The sequence below is a fragment of the Elephantulus edwardii genome, unplaced genomic scaffold (assembly GCF_000299155.1).
Source record: "Elephantulus edwardii isolate Elephantulus edwardi_28Jun2011 unplaced genomic scaffold, EleEdw1.0 scaffold00065, whole genome shotgun sequence".
NCBI classification, from domain to species: Eukaryota; Metazoa; Chordata; class Mammalia; order Macroscelidea; family Macroscelididae; genus Elephantulus; species Elephantulus edwardii.
Genome location: NW_006399815.1, coordinates 3,977,194 through 3,994,352, shown reverse-complemented (window position 1 = coordinate 3,994,352; position 17,159 = coordinate 3,977,194). Strand labels below are relative to the sequence as shown.

Here is a 17,159-nt window from a genome sequence, read left to right as displayed (position 1 = left end):
TTCATGAGAGATTTTGATTGACCTATAGTTTTCTATTTTGGTGGTGTCTTTACTTGGCTTTGGTATCAAAGATAATGTTTGCTTCATAGAATGAGTCTGGGAGAATTCCATCTTTTTCTGTTTTCTGAAATAGTTTATGTAGAATCAGTGCCAATTCTTCTCTGAATGTTTGATAAAATGTACTTGTAAAACCATCTGGTCCAGGACTTTTATGGCTGAAAGTTGTTTTATCACATTTTTCAATTTCTTGTTTTGTAATGGGTCTGTTCAGTTGTTCAGTTTTGGTTTGTGTCAGTTTAGGTAGGTTATGAATTTCTAAGTATTTGTCCATTTCCTCTAGGTTTTCATATTTGTTTGAGTATAGTTTTTCATAATATTCCATTGTTAGCCTTTTTATTTTACTTGGTTCTATTGTGATGTTGCCCGTCTCATCTTTTATTTGGATTATTTGTGTTTTTTTTCCTTATTTTCCTTTTTTTAGTTTTGCTAGTGGTTTGTCAATTTTGTTGACCTTTAAAGAAGCAACTCCTAGTTTTGTTCATGGTTTCAATTGTTTTTCTGTTTTCTATTTCATTTTTTCTGCCCTAATCTTTATAATTTCCATTATTTTAGAAGGTGTCAGGTTTTCTTGCTGTTGTTTTTCGATTTGTTGGAGATGTTGTGTTAGAGAGTCAGTGGTCATTCTTCCTGCCTTTTGATGTGTTTGCTTATTGCTATTAGTTAACCTCTGATTACTGCTTTGGCTCTTTCCCAGAGGTTTTGGTAAGTTGTATTTTTATTGTCTTTTATTTCAAAAGACTTTTTCATTTCATTTTTTATTTCTTCTTGTAACCACTTATGTTCAAGCAAGGTGGTGTTTAACTTCTAAATGTATGGGTTTTTTCTCCTTTATCCTCTTGTTATTAATTTCTAATTCTGCAACCGTTTGGTCTGAGAAGATGCTCTGTATTATTTCTATGTTTTTTTAATTTATTGATTCTTGCCTTGTGTCCCAAGGTGTGATCTGTTCAGGAGAATGTTCCATGCACATTGGAGAGTAAGGTATACTGTGCTTTTTGGGGGTGCATTCACCTATAAATATCTTTGAGATTGATTTGGTGTATTTTGTGGTTTAATTCTTCAGCATCTTTGTTGAGTTTCTTTCTGGTAGTTCTGTCTTTTCTTGAGAGGGGTATATTGAAATCTCCAACTGTTATAGTAGTATTGTCTATTTTTCAGTTTTGTTAATTTTTTTTTTTTTTTAGTTTTGTTATTATTTGTTTTATATATTTTGCAGGTCTATCATTTGGTGTGTAGATATTTATTATTGTTATGTCCTCATGTTCTTTTGACCCTTTACATTATGTCCTTCCTTGTCCTTTGTGATAGTTTTTGCATGGAAATTTATTTTCTCAGAGATTAAAATCAGTACTCCTGCTTTTTACTGGTTGCCATTTGCTTGGTATATTTTTTTCCCCACCCTTTTATTTTTAGTCTTTCTTTTTCTTCACTTTTCAGGTGTGTCTCTTGTAGACAGCATATTGATAGTTTGTTTTTTTTTTTTAATCCAATCTCCTACTCTTTTTCTCATCAGTGATGTGTTCAAACCATTCACATTCAGTGTGATTATTGGGAGGCATGGTTTTATTACTATCATTGTGTTGAGTTCTTTTTTGGTGTTGTTGCTAGTTACTTTGGTCCATCTTAATTTCTGTGGCACCTCTAAGAAGGATGTCTCTCGTTGTTTCCTCGAATGCTGGTCTTGTTTTTGCAAACTCCCTTAGGTTCTGTTTTTCTGGGAATATCTTGATCTCTCCTTCGTATTAATGGACAGTTCCGCTGAGTACAGTATTCTTGATTGACATTTGTGTTCCTTGAGTGTTTGATATATGTCATTCCACTGTCTTCCTATCATGGTTTCTGCTGAGAAATTAGCACTTAGTCTTATCTGCTCTCCCTTGTAGATTACTGTGTTTCTCCCTTGCTGCTTTCAGAATTCTCGCTTTATCTTTTGTTCTGGCAAATTTGACTATGACATGCCTGGGTGTTTTTCTTTTGGGGTCTATTTCATATGGTATCCTCTCAGCTCCTTGAATAGTTATTCTCTCATTCTTCATTGTGCCTGGGAAATTTTCTTCTAGTAATTCTTCCACAACTTTTTCAGTGTCTTTACTTGCTTCCTCCTGTTCTGGGATTCCGATGATGCGCACGTTATTTCTCTTGATGGTGTCCCACATTATTCTCAGGTTTTCTTCTTTATTCCTTCCTTTTTGATTCTGCTGTTTGTTCTAGCAGATCAGTGGTGATAATTCTATCTTCCATTTTTCTGATTCTTTGTTCTGTCTCTTCAGTTCTGTTCATGTATCCCTCCATGTTGACAGCATCTAAAACATTGGACCTCATATTTTGGATCATGGTTTCTTGTTTTTCCAGAGCCTCTAATGCCTCATTTGTTTTATCTGCATTGTTTTGGATTGTTTTTTTAAGCTCCTCCTGGTTTTTGCTTGAACTATCCTATAATTCTTCAAGTTTGTCTTTCACCCATTGTAAATATTCAGTTACTGTTCTTTCATATTCTGTGTCAGAAAGTTCCATCAAACTTTCTGGATTCAGGACATCCATTAGTTCTGTGTCTCTTTTTGAGGATGACATTTTGCTTTGCCTTTGTGTGGTTTGTGAAGTGGCCTGTTTCTTTTGTGATATTGCTGTGGTAGAGGGGTTTTTTTTTATGCCTGAGGTGATGACAGGTTCTTGATCTGAAGTCACTGCGTAGAGGTGGGTGGAGTGTAGAGGGCGAGTGGAGCATAAAGGTGGGTAGAAAGTGGGGCACCTTAGAGGTGGGCGCCAGGGCCATGGCACAATTTCTCACCAATTGAGCATGTGTAGGGACCTTACTCAAATTCCAGTTCTCAGGCCCATCTCCCAGCTGTGCTGGGTTTAGGCTACACTGGATTCTGGCTCAGATACCATTTATAAGAAACACAAAATATATCTTTCCACATGGACCTCACCCAATGACTGCACAGTAATCAGATTGACTACATCTGTGGAAGAAATTGATGGAGAAAATATCAGTAATCAAAAGCAAGCCAGGTGCTGACTGTGCAACAGACCATCAGTTACTCATGTGCAAGTTCAAATTGAAACTGAAGAGAAAACAAGTCCACAAGAACCAGAATACGGCCTTGAATCTATCCCACATGAACTTAAAAAGTCATCAGCAGAATAGGTCTGAGGCAGTGAACACAACTATTGAAGACCCAATGAGTTTGGATGAAATAAAAAATGTCCTCTATGAAAAATGTAGAAACTCGTTAGAAATACAGAGGAGGAACAGAAGACCATACTGGATGTCAGAAAAGACTCTGAAAATTGCACTAACACATCAAGAAGGCAAAACAAAGTGACAAAATGCCAAAGTAAAAGAGAGGAATACACGTTTTCAAAAGGCACCTCGAGAAGACAGAGCAAAGTATTAAAACAATGTACACAGAGCTGAAATCGGAGAATAAACAAGCATTTGTAAAGGTGAAAGAACCAAAAAGTCAAGCATCAAGTTGCAATACTGAAAAATGTTGTGGACAGAATCTTGAATGCTCCAAGAAGTACTAAAAAAGTTTGGGAGTGGGGGAGGAAATGGAAGAAATATACAGAGTCACTGTATCAAAGAGAATAAGATTGATGTAAAAGCATTCAGAAAGTTGTTGTTATGGGCCGTCAAATCATCTCTGACTCATAGCGACCCTAAGTACAACAGCTCGGAAGCCTGCCCTGTCCTGAGCCAGTCTCACTGACTACAGCACACCTACCACTTACTCAACTAGCTGATCTTGGGCAAATCACTTGACATCTATGAGCTATAGTTTTCTCCATCTGTCCTTAAGTCACAGTGTTGCAGTATTTATTGAAGAATATTTGGGAAAGTCTCAGGAAAGGTTCTTAGCACATAATAAGGAGTTAAGTATGAATTTATTCTCTTTCCTACCCACCTTCCCTATGATATTTTTCTTTCTATTTTTCTGTGCTCTAAACCCTGAATACCTCACTTTCAGACTACATAATAATCCTTTAATTTTTGTGTTCTTGTTATTACTGGTTGCCCTTGTCATCTGTTCGTAAGGATTTCACGAACATCAGGTCTAAATCTTCCCCTGTCTTGCTCCATCCTCACTATCTCCAACTCACTGGAGCCCTTTGTTAAAGTTACTGTGTCAATCCATCTTATTAAGGATCTTCTCTTTCTCTGACTCTACCTTCCCCATTATGGTATCTTTTTCCTGGACTGGCCCCTTCTGATAGCATGTCAAAAGTATGTGAAATAAAGTTTCACGGTCCTCTTGTTGTTTTTGTTGTCGTTGTTGTTGTTATGTGCCATCAACTCGCTTGTGACTCTTAGCAACCCTATGCAGGATAGCTCTGAACCCTGCTCTATCCTGAGCCTATCTCACTGTCTCTAACACACCTTACCCCATTATCTCTACTGTGTCAGTCCATCAATCTACTGAGGCATTGTGTTAGTTGATTCTCTGTTTTAATTCAAACCTTGGCATTCTTCATATCCTGTTGACTTGTTCTTAATGATAAAATGTCTTTACCATTTTCCTTCCAATGCCTATCAAGATCATCCTAAGTTTTTTCTTCTGACATGCTATTGTTTAACTTTTCTCTGGGAATTCTTTGGTGAAAGAATTTGGCTGCTAACCTGAAGTTCAGTAGTTTGAACATACCAGATGCTCTTGGGGAGAAAAGATGAGGCGGTTACCCAAGTAGTTCTACTCTATTCCACATGGTTGCTTAGAGTCAGAGTCAACTTGATAACACACATTTTCATTTATATTACACATTTTCACGTTACTCTTATTGAAACATTGTTTTAAACAAATGACCTGCACAAAACACCCCTATTAGCCTTACCAGTGTTCACTCTTCTTGCTCTTCCTAAATATTGTGGTTAAATTTATTCTTTAATTCAAATAATATTTACTGTTATCTGTAGGCCAGGACCTATGTTACATAGATCAAAGACAACAGTCCTGTATTTAAGCTAAAAACTAATTATATTCAACATTAGAACATGATACAGGCTAAGACAGATTCTGTGAGTGCACAAAGAGAAACTTTTAACCTGGCATGGGATAGGGAGGTCATGGAATGCTAGTAGGAATTTGTTAGGTGCTGTGTAAAAAGTAAGCAAAGTATATTTAAGGCCAAGGAAGGCAAAAATAAAAAAGACATAGAGAAGATAGGTGTAAATCAGTGTTAGATTTAGGAATATTTCAGCACCTAGAGCAGTTAGTGGTTGGGTGCTAAGAACTTGGGAGACTAATAAGTGCTAGGTCATGAAAGTCATTCTTACATGCACATTTTCATTGATGATGATAGAAGAGAGCCAATGATGTCCTGCTACCCTGCTTTCTACCATGTAGGCCCTGGAATAATTCTAGAGTGATTTGTAGCATTCTTTGCAGTCTCGGCTCAGGGTTTGAGAAGGTCTCTCAATCTGTTTACAAAGCACAGGTGTGAGGGGCACCCTGTCTTTAACTCAGTAAAAATTTTATCAATTGTGCTTAGCAAAAGTGAGCACAGAGGTAAAGTGTTAGCTAGTCTGTGGCAGTGGGTAAAATCTTGTATTCTGCTGCTGTACAGATACCTCCTGCTTTTCGATTGTGACTCATAATGACCCTATGAACAACAGATTGAACCCTTGCCCTATCTTGTATCTTGCTCAGTTACTGTATCAATCCATCTTATCTGGGGTCTTTCTCTCCTGTGCTATCCCTCCACCCTTTCAAGCATGATGTCGTTTTCCAAAGATTGGTCCCTCCTGGCCATGTGCCCTAAGTAGTATATGACTACTAGACAGTGGTAATGAATGAAGAAGTTCAGCTGCACTGAAGACACTGGCAGAAATCAAGATAACCAGGAACTAATGAAATATAAATTGATGTGTTTCAAATAATAGATGCAGCCCTAGATGTCATCACTAGCCTATGTTAGGAAATTTGGAGAGACAGCTGCTTGGTCAACTAATTAGAAGAGATCCTTATTTGTTCCCATTCACTAGAAAGATGATCCAGCAAAATTTGGAAATCATCAAACAATATCACTAATAAAACATGCAAGCAAAATATTGCTAAAGATTATGACAGAGAACTGCCATAAATTACAGCTGGCTTTAGTAGAGGCATTGATGGTAGTAAACGGCAGATATCATTGCAAATGCCAGATGGATCCTAGCTGAAAGCAGAGAATACCAGAATATCTATTTGTGTTTTATTGACTGTGCCAAAGTATCTGACTGTGTAGACCATAACAAACTATGGGTAACAACAAGAATAGAAATCCCAGAACACTTTGCAAGGGAACACTGCCTCATTTAAAATCAGGAAAGTTGTGCATTCAGTGTTGTAGACTTTCTCCGTATCTATTCAATCTGTGTGCTGAATAAATCATTCAGGAAGTTGAACTCTGCAAAAGAATGTGGCACCATGGTAGGAAAAAAACCTGTCAATAACCTAGGTTATAGAGATTATTCAGCCATGTTTGCTTAAAGTAAAGAGGACTTGAAACCTTGCTGCAAAAGATCAGAGACTACCGCATTCAATATGGATTGCCTTTCAATATCAAGAAGACAAAAATCCTCACCACTGGACCCAATAGCAACATCATGATAGTTGGAGAAAAGATTGAAATTGTCAACAATAACCTCTTACTTGGATCCACAGTCAACATGCTTAGTACTAGCAGTCAGTCAGGAGGCATATTGCATTGTGCATGTCTGCAGTCAGGGACCTCTCCAAATTACTAAGGAGCAATGATGTCAGTTTGAAGACTAAGTGTGCCTGACTGAACCTATGGGTTGTTTTTTTTTTTTCAGTTATTTGCTCTGCATCTGAGAACTGGAAGAGTAATAATAACAATGACAGAAGAATTGAGGCTTTTGAATTATGGTGTTAGAGAAGAGCCCTGACTATCCCACAGACTTCCAAAAGAACAGATATGTCTTGGAAAATATTCAGCCAGAGTCCTTCGAGGCAAGGATGGTGAAGCTTCATCTCACATCCTTTGGGCATGAGGCTACATCATTCTTAGAAAGGTAGAGGATAAATGAAAGAGGGAGACCCTTAACAAGATGAGTTGACACAGTGACTGCAGCAATAATCTCAAGTTTATCAAAGATGATGAATGACGTAGGATAGGAGGGTTCAGATCTTTTTGTTTATAGGGTCATTATGAGTCATAGTCAACCTGACAACAACAGTATAGACATACGTATGCTAAAATTCTTCATAACTCCCGAAAATGTTTTAAGTTATTTTCTAATGAACTTAAGCAAGACAAAACCCACAACTTTCATACTATGTTTAACAACCTTTCTTGGGAATGGAACAAATATGGATCTTTTCCAGTCAGCCATGCATCCATCCAGTTGCCCTTCAAATTTCCTGGAAACAACTGGTGAACACCTCCAGGACCCGTCTGTCATTTGAAATAGTCAATGAGGATCACATTGATTCCTGGGGCATTCTTTTTTGCCACTGCCACCATTGCAACTTGAACTTCTTCCTTCCTTACCATTGGCTCTTGATCATAAGGTATTTTCTGAAATATTTCCGTGCCAGCCAGTTCTTTTTGATACAATGATTCTGGTATATTCTTTCCATCTTCTTTTGATGCTTCTTGGAACTTTCAAGATTTTGCCTATAATATCTCTTAAAGTATTGCAACTTGAGACTTGAATTTGTTTTTCAGTTCTTTCAACTTGATAAATGCTGAATGAGTTCTTCCATTTTTTACTCTCCAGTTCTAGGTCTCTACATATTCTGACTGCATAGGAATCAGATTGAATTTTTCTGTGAAAATGACAGATAATAGGATATTATCTAATACGCATACAAGGAATACCTGTTAATATGACTGTTATTCAAATATTCACACCAACAGCGAAAGCCAAAGAGGAGGAAACTGTGTTTCATTGACTGTTGACAGCCATTTGACTGTGTGGATTATAGCAAATTATAGAAAACATTGACAAAAATGGGAGTTCTGGAACACTTAATTATGCTCATGGGAAACCTTTACGTAGACTACAAGCAGTTATCCAAACACAACAAAAGAACACTGTGGCTTAAAAATCAGGAAAGATGTGTGTCTGGATTATATCCTTTCTCCATACTTACTCAGTCTGTATGCTGAGCAAATTATTTGAGAAGTTGGAAAGTATGAAGAAGAAAGTGACATGAGGGTTGGAGGAAGAATCATCAGCATTATGCAGATAACACAACTTTTCTTGCTGAAAGTCAAGAAGGCTTGACTAACTGAAGAATATCCAGGATGACAGTTTTTATACTCTATATTCCTGGATTATAGTTCAACATAAAAAAAAATTTTAAGTCTTCACCACTGGACCACTAGCAATGTCATTATAGAGGTAGTAAAGATTGAAGATGTCAATAGTTTCCTTTTGCTTTGATCCACAGTCAACACTCATCAAGAAATCAAAAGATTTGCACTTATTGCTTTGGGAAAAATCTGTTGTTTAAGACCTCTCCAAAGTGCTAAACAGTATCAGTTTAAAGACTAACATGTACCTAATCTAAACCATGGTATTTTCACTGGCTTTGTATGTATCTGAAAGTTAGACAGTGAAAAAGGAAGACCAAAGAAAGAAGAACTAATGCCTTTAAATTGTGGTATTGGTGGAATATTGACTATCTTATGAACTGCCAAAAGAACAAGTCTGTCTTGGAGGAAGTATGACCAGGGTACTCTTCAGAGGCAATGATAGTGAAGGTTGGTTTTACATACTTTGAGCCTGTTGTCAATGGGAATTCCTTGGAAATAGACATCATGTTGGGAAAGAAAGGAAGGAAGGAAGGAAGGGCAGAGATAGTGAAATGGTAAAAGTAGGGTAAGGTTGTATCTGTTGTTCAAAGGGTCAAATGGTTGCTGTGAGTCATGGTGAATTCTACACCACCTAATGTAAACATTCTCAACTTGGGAAAGAGTTACAAAGCCCTTACTTCTGCAGATAAGCCCTTCATTCTGTCATTTACTCTCAGACAAAGGCACTCAGACTTTTGATCAGTGGGTCTAGAAGTCTGAGCGTTCCATTCCGTTGATTTCCTGTTAGTCTTCTAATTTTGCTACCACTCTCAGCCACTCTTAACATCACTCATTATCTCAACAGTGTGTTAAATCTCTGTCTCCTGGGTCAAAGAGATACCCAGTGCAGAGACATACTCTGGTGCAGGCCCATCTTTCTTGATCATGAAGTTCCTCCTTTTTCTTCTCAGAGCATCTCATTTTAAGCCTAGCAAGATGACAAGACTGACAGTTTTCTTCATTAAGTTTCCATATACCTTCTTTTCAAGGTACCACCTCTATTTGTGTAGTTATAGTATCTTAAATGGCCATATAAAAGTCACCATAAAAAAAGCATTTAGTAATCATGTACAGCTTTCAACTTCCTTCATAACAAGCCCTCTTTCTACTACTTTAAAATTATCTGGTGTTTCTTTTAGTTCCTTGTGTGACATTCAAATTATGGGACATCCGTTACAAATGGCCGCACAGACATTACAGAATACAGTTGTGTAATTTATTAGGCAGACAAGTTCTGGGAGGAAGATACCATATCGTGAGAATCCAATTTTCATGTACAGCAGTCCCAAGCCAAGATAAAAACAAGACAATTCCTCGAATAATTCGGACAGCTTGTCGCCACAGCAAGAGACAGTCTACTCTGAGCAGCTTTTCAGTCAACAGCCAGATACCTCTGGCCCTGAAGGACACATGCTGCCTCTCTGTGTCATCTTCTTTCGTGGTGTTGATGATCCCTTCTCAAGGCCTCGAGTCCTAGCTCCTTGCCACAGTCTGCTTAGCGCTCTCTCTATAATGTTAAGTCACAGAGCTGTTAATGATGTTGGCAGAATGTCTGACCACAGGGCAGCTGGTTCAAATTAAATGGTCTAAGGAAGCCAAATTTTTTAGCAAGACCCACTATACTACAAAGTTTACAGAATTGTAAAGCTCAATGAATTATGAGTCACCTATGTAATCAACCAACTAACCAACTCAAGGAATAGAGAGCAGTGGCGGGATCCCAGGACGCTACATTCCCATGTCTACCATATTCTCTTCATAAAGAACCACTATCCCAGCCTTTAACACTATCAATTAGTTTTGCCTGAACTGAACTTTATTTTGTTTAATTTTTAATATATAGTCTAATGTGTCTCATGCTTAGTTATTTTTTAACTCATCGTATTTGTGAAATACATCTATGTTACATGTAACAGTACTTTGCTAAAATTACTGCAGTATATAGTTTCTTAATATGAAACATGTTCAAATGTATTTTTCCATTCAAATTCCGATGAGCATTTAGATTGCATCCAATTTGATAACTTAAATGAATAATGCTGCCCATGAACATTACACATTTTTTTTTATGGCCACATAGATACATATTTATACTGTGCTTTTAAAAGTGGCTGGTTATTTATAGAATATTATAACTTCATTGCATACCAGTTCATTTCAAAGAGGTGTTCTTATTACTTACCCTTCCCCCAGCTGACTCCCAGTTACTCCACATGCTTGTAAACACTTGATATTGTATTTTCAATTTTAGCTATTGTTTTAAGTATAATAGGATCCACATGAAAGGGAATGATGCCAATGATGGCCAAAAACATAAAAAGATGCTTACCCTCTTCATCATTATCAATCTCATTTTTAAAAGCTAGTTTTAGGTATTTAGTTGCCTCTCTGTGGTAAAAAGAACTGTAGTCCCCATAGGTACAATCAAGGTTTCTATTTTTGTGTCTCTTTCTACACACAGTTTACCTATTTTTAATTCAGAATATGAGGTCTTCATCTCTTTGTTTTCTCCCCTAGATACTTTTGTTGTTTGTTGTTATTATGTTCCATCAAATTGCTTGAGACTCATAGCAACCTTTTGTACAAGAGCCCTAAACCCTGATCTATCCTGTGCCAACCTCACTGTCTCTGACACACCTACTCCCATTACCCCAGTCGCAGAATCGATCCATCTCGTCAAGGGTATTCCTCTCCTGCACTGTCCCTCCATTCTCCCAAACATGATGTCCTAAACAAGGACTGGTCCCTCCTTGCAACATGTCCAGAGTATGTCAGACGAAGCTTCAGAATCCTTGCCTCCAAGGAGCAATCTGGTTTCATCCTCTTTAGGATGAACCTGTTTGTTCTCCTAGCAGTCCATGGTATATTCAACACTCTTCTCCAGCACCACAGCTCAAAGGCATCAATTCTCTTCCTATCATCCCTAGTCACTGTCCAGCTCTCCGACTCACAGCACACAATAGTGAAGACTATGGCCCAGATCAGGCACACCTTAGTCTCCAGCCTGATGTTGTTGCTCTTCAGTATTCTGGAGAGGTCTTTGACAGCTGACCTTCCCAGTGCTTCATTGATTTTCTGGCTGCTGGTACCAAGAGTGTTGACTATGGGGCCAAGCAAACTAAAACTGTTAACTATCACTATCTCTTTACCATTCATAATGATGCTGCCAGTTGGCCCAGTGGTGAGAATCTTTGTTTCTTGATGTTGAGCTTCAATCCATATTGAAGGCTGCAGTCTCTGACCTTCTGTAGCAAGCGCTTCACGTCCTTCTTAGTTTCAGCAAGCAGGGTTGTGTCATCTGCATAACACAGGTTGCTGATAAATCTTCCTCTAATCCTGATACCACGTTCCTCCTCATACAGCCCAGCATCCCAGATGATCTGTTCTGCATACAGTTTGAAAAGGTACAGAGACAGAATACATCCCTGGCAGACACCCTTCCCGATGTTGAACCATGCAGTGTATCCTTGCTCTGTTCCGACGACTGCTTCCTGGTCCAAGTATAGGTTTCGCATAAGCACAATCAAGTGTTCTGGGATTCCCATTCTTCTCAGAGTCAGTCACAGTTTGTGATCCACACACTCAAAAGCCTTTGCATAGTCATTGAAGCACAGATAGACATTCCTCTGTTACTCTCTGCTTTCTGCAAAGATTCATGTAACATTAGGGATTTTATCCCTAGTACCACGGCCTCTTCTAAACCCAGCCTGCACATCTGGCAGTTCTCTGTTGGCATGTTGCTCTAGCTGTTTCATGATAATTTTCAGCAGAATCTTGTTTGCATGTGATATTAATGATATTGTTTGATAATTTCCACACTCTGTCGGGTCACCCTTCTTTGAAATGGGAACAAATATCCATCTCTTCCATCAATTGGCCAGCTGGCTGTCCTCCAGATTTCTTAGTACAACTTAGCAAATCTACAGCAGCATCTCTTTGTTGAAACATGTCAGTTGGTATGCTGTCAACTCCTGGAGCCTTGTTTTTTGCCAGTTCTTTCGGAGCAACTTGAACTTCCTCCTTCATCACCATAGGCCCCTGTTCATATGTTATTTCATTAAATTCTTCTGTCTCAGCCACCTCCTTTTGGTATTGTGACTCTGCATACTCTTTCCATCTTTTTTTAATACTTCTTGGATAATTTAACCCAAAGCATCCTTAAGTATTGCCACTCATGGCTTGAATTTATTTTTCAGTTCCTTCAGCTTAAGAAATGCTGAGTGAATTTGGCCCTTTTTTCTGTCTCCAGCTCTTTGCACATTTCATCATAGTCTCTTGCTTTATCAACCCAAACTGCCCTTTGAAATTTTTTGCTTAGCTCTTTAATTTCTTGATTTCTTCCTTTAGCTTTGGCTTCTCGGTGCTCTAATACAATATTCAGAGTCTCATCTGACATCCATCTTGGTCTTTTCTTTCTCTTCAGCCTTTGAAATGATCTTTTGCATTCTTCATGGACAGTATTCTCCCATAGTGGTATATGCTCATTGGTGTTCAAGGCCTCAAACCTGTTCCTGAGATGGTTTTGAAATTCGAGTGGGATAGACTTAAGGTCAATTTTAGTTCCTGTGGATTTGATTTTATTTTCTTCAACTTCATCTTGAACCTGCACATGGTGTGTTCCACAATCAGCACCTGGCCTGGCTTTCACAGCTGATACTGAGCTTCTCCAGCAATTCTTTCCACAAATGTAATCTATTTTATTTCTATGCATACCATCTGGTTAAATCCATGTGTATAGCCTGTATTTGTGTTTCTTATAAAAGGTATTTGCAATGAATAAATCATTGAATTTGCAGAATTCTATCATTCTGTCTTTAGCCTCATTTCTGTCACCAAGTTCATGTTTTCCAGCTACTGATTCTTCTTCCCTGTTCCCAATTTTGTGTTCCATTCACCCATTATTATCAATGCATCTTGATTGCATGTTTGATTGATTTCTGACTGCAGTTGTTGGTAGAAATCTATTTCTTCCTCTTTGGCTCTAGTGTCAGTGCATATATTTGAATGATAGTAGTATTCACTAGACTTCCTTGTATGGGTATGAATATTATCCTGTCACTCACCACATTGTATTTCATGATGGATCTAGAAATGACTTGTTAAATTATGAAACCAATCTCATTTTTTCTCACCTTTTCAAACCTGGCATAGTAGATCATATGATTATCTGATTCAAAATATCCCCTGCCAAGCCATCTCACTTTGCCAGTGCCTAGTATGTCAATATTTATGTGTTCCATTTCTTTTTTAACAACATCTAATTTTCCTACATTCATGCTTCTCACATTCCATGTTCCAATCACTAGTGTCTACTTACAGCTGTTTGTCCTTCTTTGTCTTTCCATATCTGAGATCTCAGCATAACTTGCCATTTCTGTTAGTTTAAATGTGCTCTGTTGTACATAGGGTATTCAAAGGCCTATTATTTCCCCCGAAAACCCTATTTTACTGAAGGTACAGGGGACAAAATAACCTCAACTCTGAAAGTTTTGGCACTTCCTTGTTTTATTTTTTTCATTCAGACATTTAATACAAAATTATCAAGCACATAGCAAACAAAATAACTTTTTTTGGTGAACTCCATAAACCAAACCACCTACTTTTTCATCATTGACATTTTACCAGACTTGATGTATCTCCTCTTTCCTTAACACATATTCTCCTATCTGGCAGAATTTTAACTATTTTTGTCAGCCCACAGCACCACTAGAGCATGTTCACTTTCATCTTTAAATATACAGTGGTACAGTAATTTTATATTGGGGGATAAAAATGTCCTTTTAAATTTATAAATTTATTTAAAGCTTCTTTTATACAGTATTATGGTATTCAGTTCCAGAACAGCTGTCAAAAGCAGCTATTTTGTTCCCCTCCAGCTGTTTTCTCACTGATTTGTGAATCCTTCTAGACATTGTTAAGCATGAATGAAGATTGTTAAAGAATTATGCTATTCTGTATTTAGAAGATACCATGTAGAAAAGATGTTTTCTAATTCTTTCTTAATTATTTAGCTAGAAAATCAGCCATGACTTAGTTTCCTCATCTGTAAATTTTTTTGGATGGGTTAAGCTCATTGTTTCTCAGGCTTTCCCCTCTCTTTTTGTAGTAGTATATTAAGATTTAGTGGATGTGGCACCATACATTGTTTCTATTTTTATTTTAACCTTGCAAAATATGATAATTCTGACATTGCAGACTCTGGGACTATGATCCTGATAGTTTTGTGTTTTGTTGTTTTTTTTTCCAGATTGCTAAAAAGACATGAAAACAACTTATCAGTGCTAGCCATTAGTAACATGGAAGCTTCCTCCACCCTTGCCAAATGCCTTTATGAACTTAATTTTACAGTTCAGAGTAAAGAACAAGAAAAGGACTCAGATATGCTGCAGTGAAAATAATTCCTCTTCTACATTGAGACTCAAAGAAAGTCAGACACATTTCACATACTGTTACTGAAGAAAGCACCAAGTCTTAATGGAACAGAGACCATATAATGAATTCTTTTATCTCCTCCCATGATGCTGAGAGGAACTTTCGTATTCTGATCTCTGAACGAATCCCTTTTGTTCTCTGTTGAAAAAAAATTTTTTTTTTACGAGAAGAAAAAAAAGAACTGCTGTGGGATTGTCAACCAGCTTATCTGCAGGATGTCTCTCAGCTCTGATAAGTCCTGATGGAAACTGGTGTGATCAGAATTCAGTACCATCCACATTGGAAAATACATGGAATATTGTAAAACCTACATGAGCAGATGAAATAGAAGCATTAAATATTTTTATCTATATCCAAAAAGGAGCACATTTTTATATTTACAAAACCGTTTAAGCTGGTTTGAATAATTAAAGTTTCAGCACACCTAGACCCCCGAATCTCAGAGGGGCTACCAGTATCTAGCTATGGATTGTGTGTTTTGTTTAGAAATCAGTAGCTTGGTTTTCTTACTTGAGCCAATATATTTTCACTTATTTATTATCATAAAATTTACCAGTCTGAATAGATCTTGTAAATATTTGTGAATAGAACAAACACCTTTCATGCCACTGCAGCCACTGGAAGTACATTCTGTGGTGTCCTAGAAGCATTATTGGTAGGTCCTAAAGTTTTCTAGACTTTCCTGTCAATTGTAAGTAATTGTGATATATTCTACGCAGTGGATGAATATTCTTTAAATTTGTGTAAATACTTCTGCAAAGGTACTGATGCTGTAAAGTCTAAACAGTTTTGTGGAACTGTGATTTTTTTCTTTTTTTCTTTTTATTTGGGTTTATGTTTTTTTTTTTCCCATTTTTGTATTATACACCTTGTAGAACTCATTTTGCTGGCTGAAAGAGTATGGAATAATATATCTCATGTCATTTTTGTAGAAGAAAAACTATTTGGAGGTATTTTTTGGTTTTCCCTAACATGTATCCACTGTAAACGTTTGTCATGTGCAAGCTCAGAGCTTGGACAGAAATTTTTTGTATTTGTAAATTGGTTTAAATACATGGAATTTTATACAGGTTTTCTCCTGTGTTATATATGCATTATGTGCAGGTATGATATTTTCTTCACTACTTTTTCTATCTTAATATAGTGTGGAATTTTATTGTATTATTCTTCCATTCTTAATACTGTACCACATTCCTGCTCAGAAACTGCTCACTTCCGTAAATTGTCTCTCCCCTTCCCAGCCCAGTGTGAAATGTATCCATTTATAACTGCCTATTGCCTGTTCTATTAGCATCCAAAAATGTGGAAGGCCTCCCAACCACCATTTCTGCTGTGTCCTTAGGATGTGCAGTAAAAAAAATATAGACCTAACAGTTTATGTTATAGAATGGCTTTATTTACTTTGGTGACTGTTTATAGTTTTTAAATAAAAGACTGAACATTTTCTTGAGTCTTTCATTTTTTAGTATGCTTAAGATATACTTGAGAAAAATAATAAAGAATCCCAAATTCAGCTGAAGGCAAGGTCAACGGTCACCTACCTATTATTTGTTTATTTGTGGATTGATAAAGCTTTAAATAGAGAGCAGATGAAAGAGGTCCTTACATGACAGATTTCAAGAGAGAAGTAAGAAATTTACTTGTACTTACTTTCTTTCCATTTATTATAATTCAAAGTAAACTCAGATGTAGCGTGTGATTGGTACATTTAAATCTCAGAAATCCTTTTTTTCAATTGGTCATTTGAAAACTTCAATTAACATTTTTCATTTCTATGAAAGTTCATAGTTTGACATTTGTGTTTCTTAGATTTTTTAATCAGAATCACAATGCTTCCAAATTTCCAACCAGAATATTGGGGTGAATTCTTAAGACTAGAAGGGTTTCAGTTTGAATGTTTAAAAAAAAATAATTGGAATATTTTAATTGCACAGTATCAAATGAAATTTTAATTTCTCCCTACTGGGAATCTCTGGCACTGCTCTCTGCCAAGTATAAATAAATACCTGAGAGATGTCACCTAACCTCATTCCTAATTATTTTTTTAGGATTGTGAAGTTTATTCTTGGTTCACTTCCGAAAAGTGGAGCTGCCAACAGACACCCCAGAGATCAGTCGATAACTTTAGAATGGCTCTGAAGCCTCCCATACTTAAAAGGCTTTCAAACATTGACATAATTTGGAGAATTTTCTGTACTTATATAACAACTCTTTTACTTTTCCTAAAATGATCCTGATGTAACATCAATGCTTGTCCTATGAGTATACCTGTTTCATTTCAAACTAAAACTGCAATGATAATTAAATTATTGGAAAAGATGAAATTCTAGGTTTAGAAAGTGATTTTCATATTCACCATTCTT

General features: G+C 36.9%; 1 protein-coding gene across 1 annotated transcript in view; it reads left to right on the top strand.

Annotated features, from left to right (window-relative positions):
- ARID2 (AT rich interactive domain 2 (ARID, RFX-like)) overlaps positions 1-16,254 on the top strand; it is a 270,114-nt gene extending 253,860 nt beyond the window's left edge. The window contains exon 21 of the mRNA XM_006888177.1: positions 14,612-16,254. Coding sequence (XP_006888239.1) covers positions 14,612-14,756 — 145 coding nt within the window. The 3' untranslated portion in view covers positions 14,757-16,254. The remainder of the gene's footprint in view (positions 1-14,611) is intronic.
- The last annotated feature ends 905 nt before the right edge of the window (positions 16,255-17,159 follow it).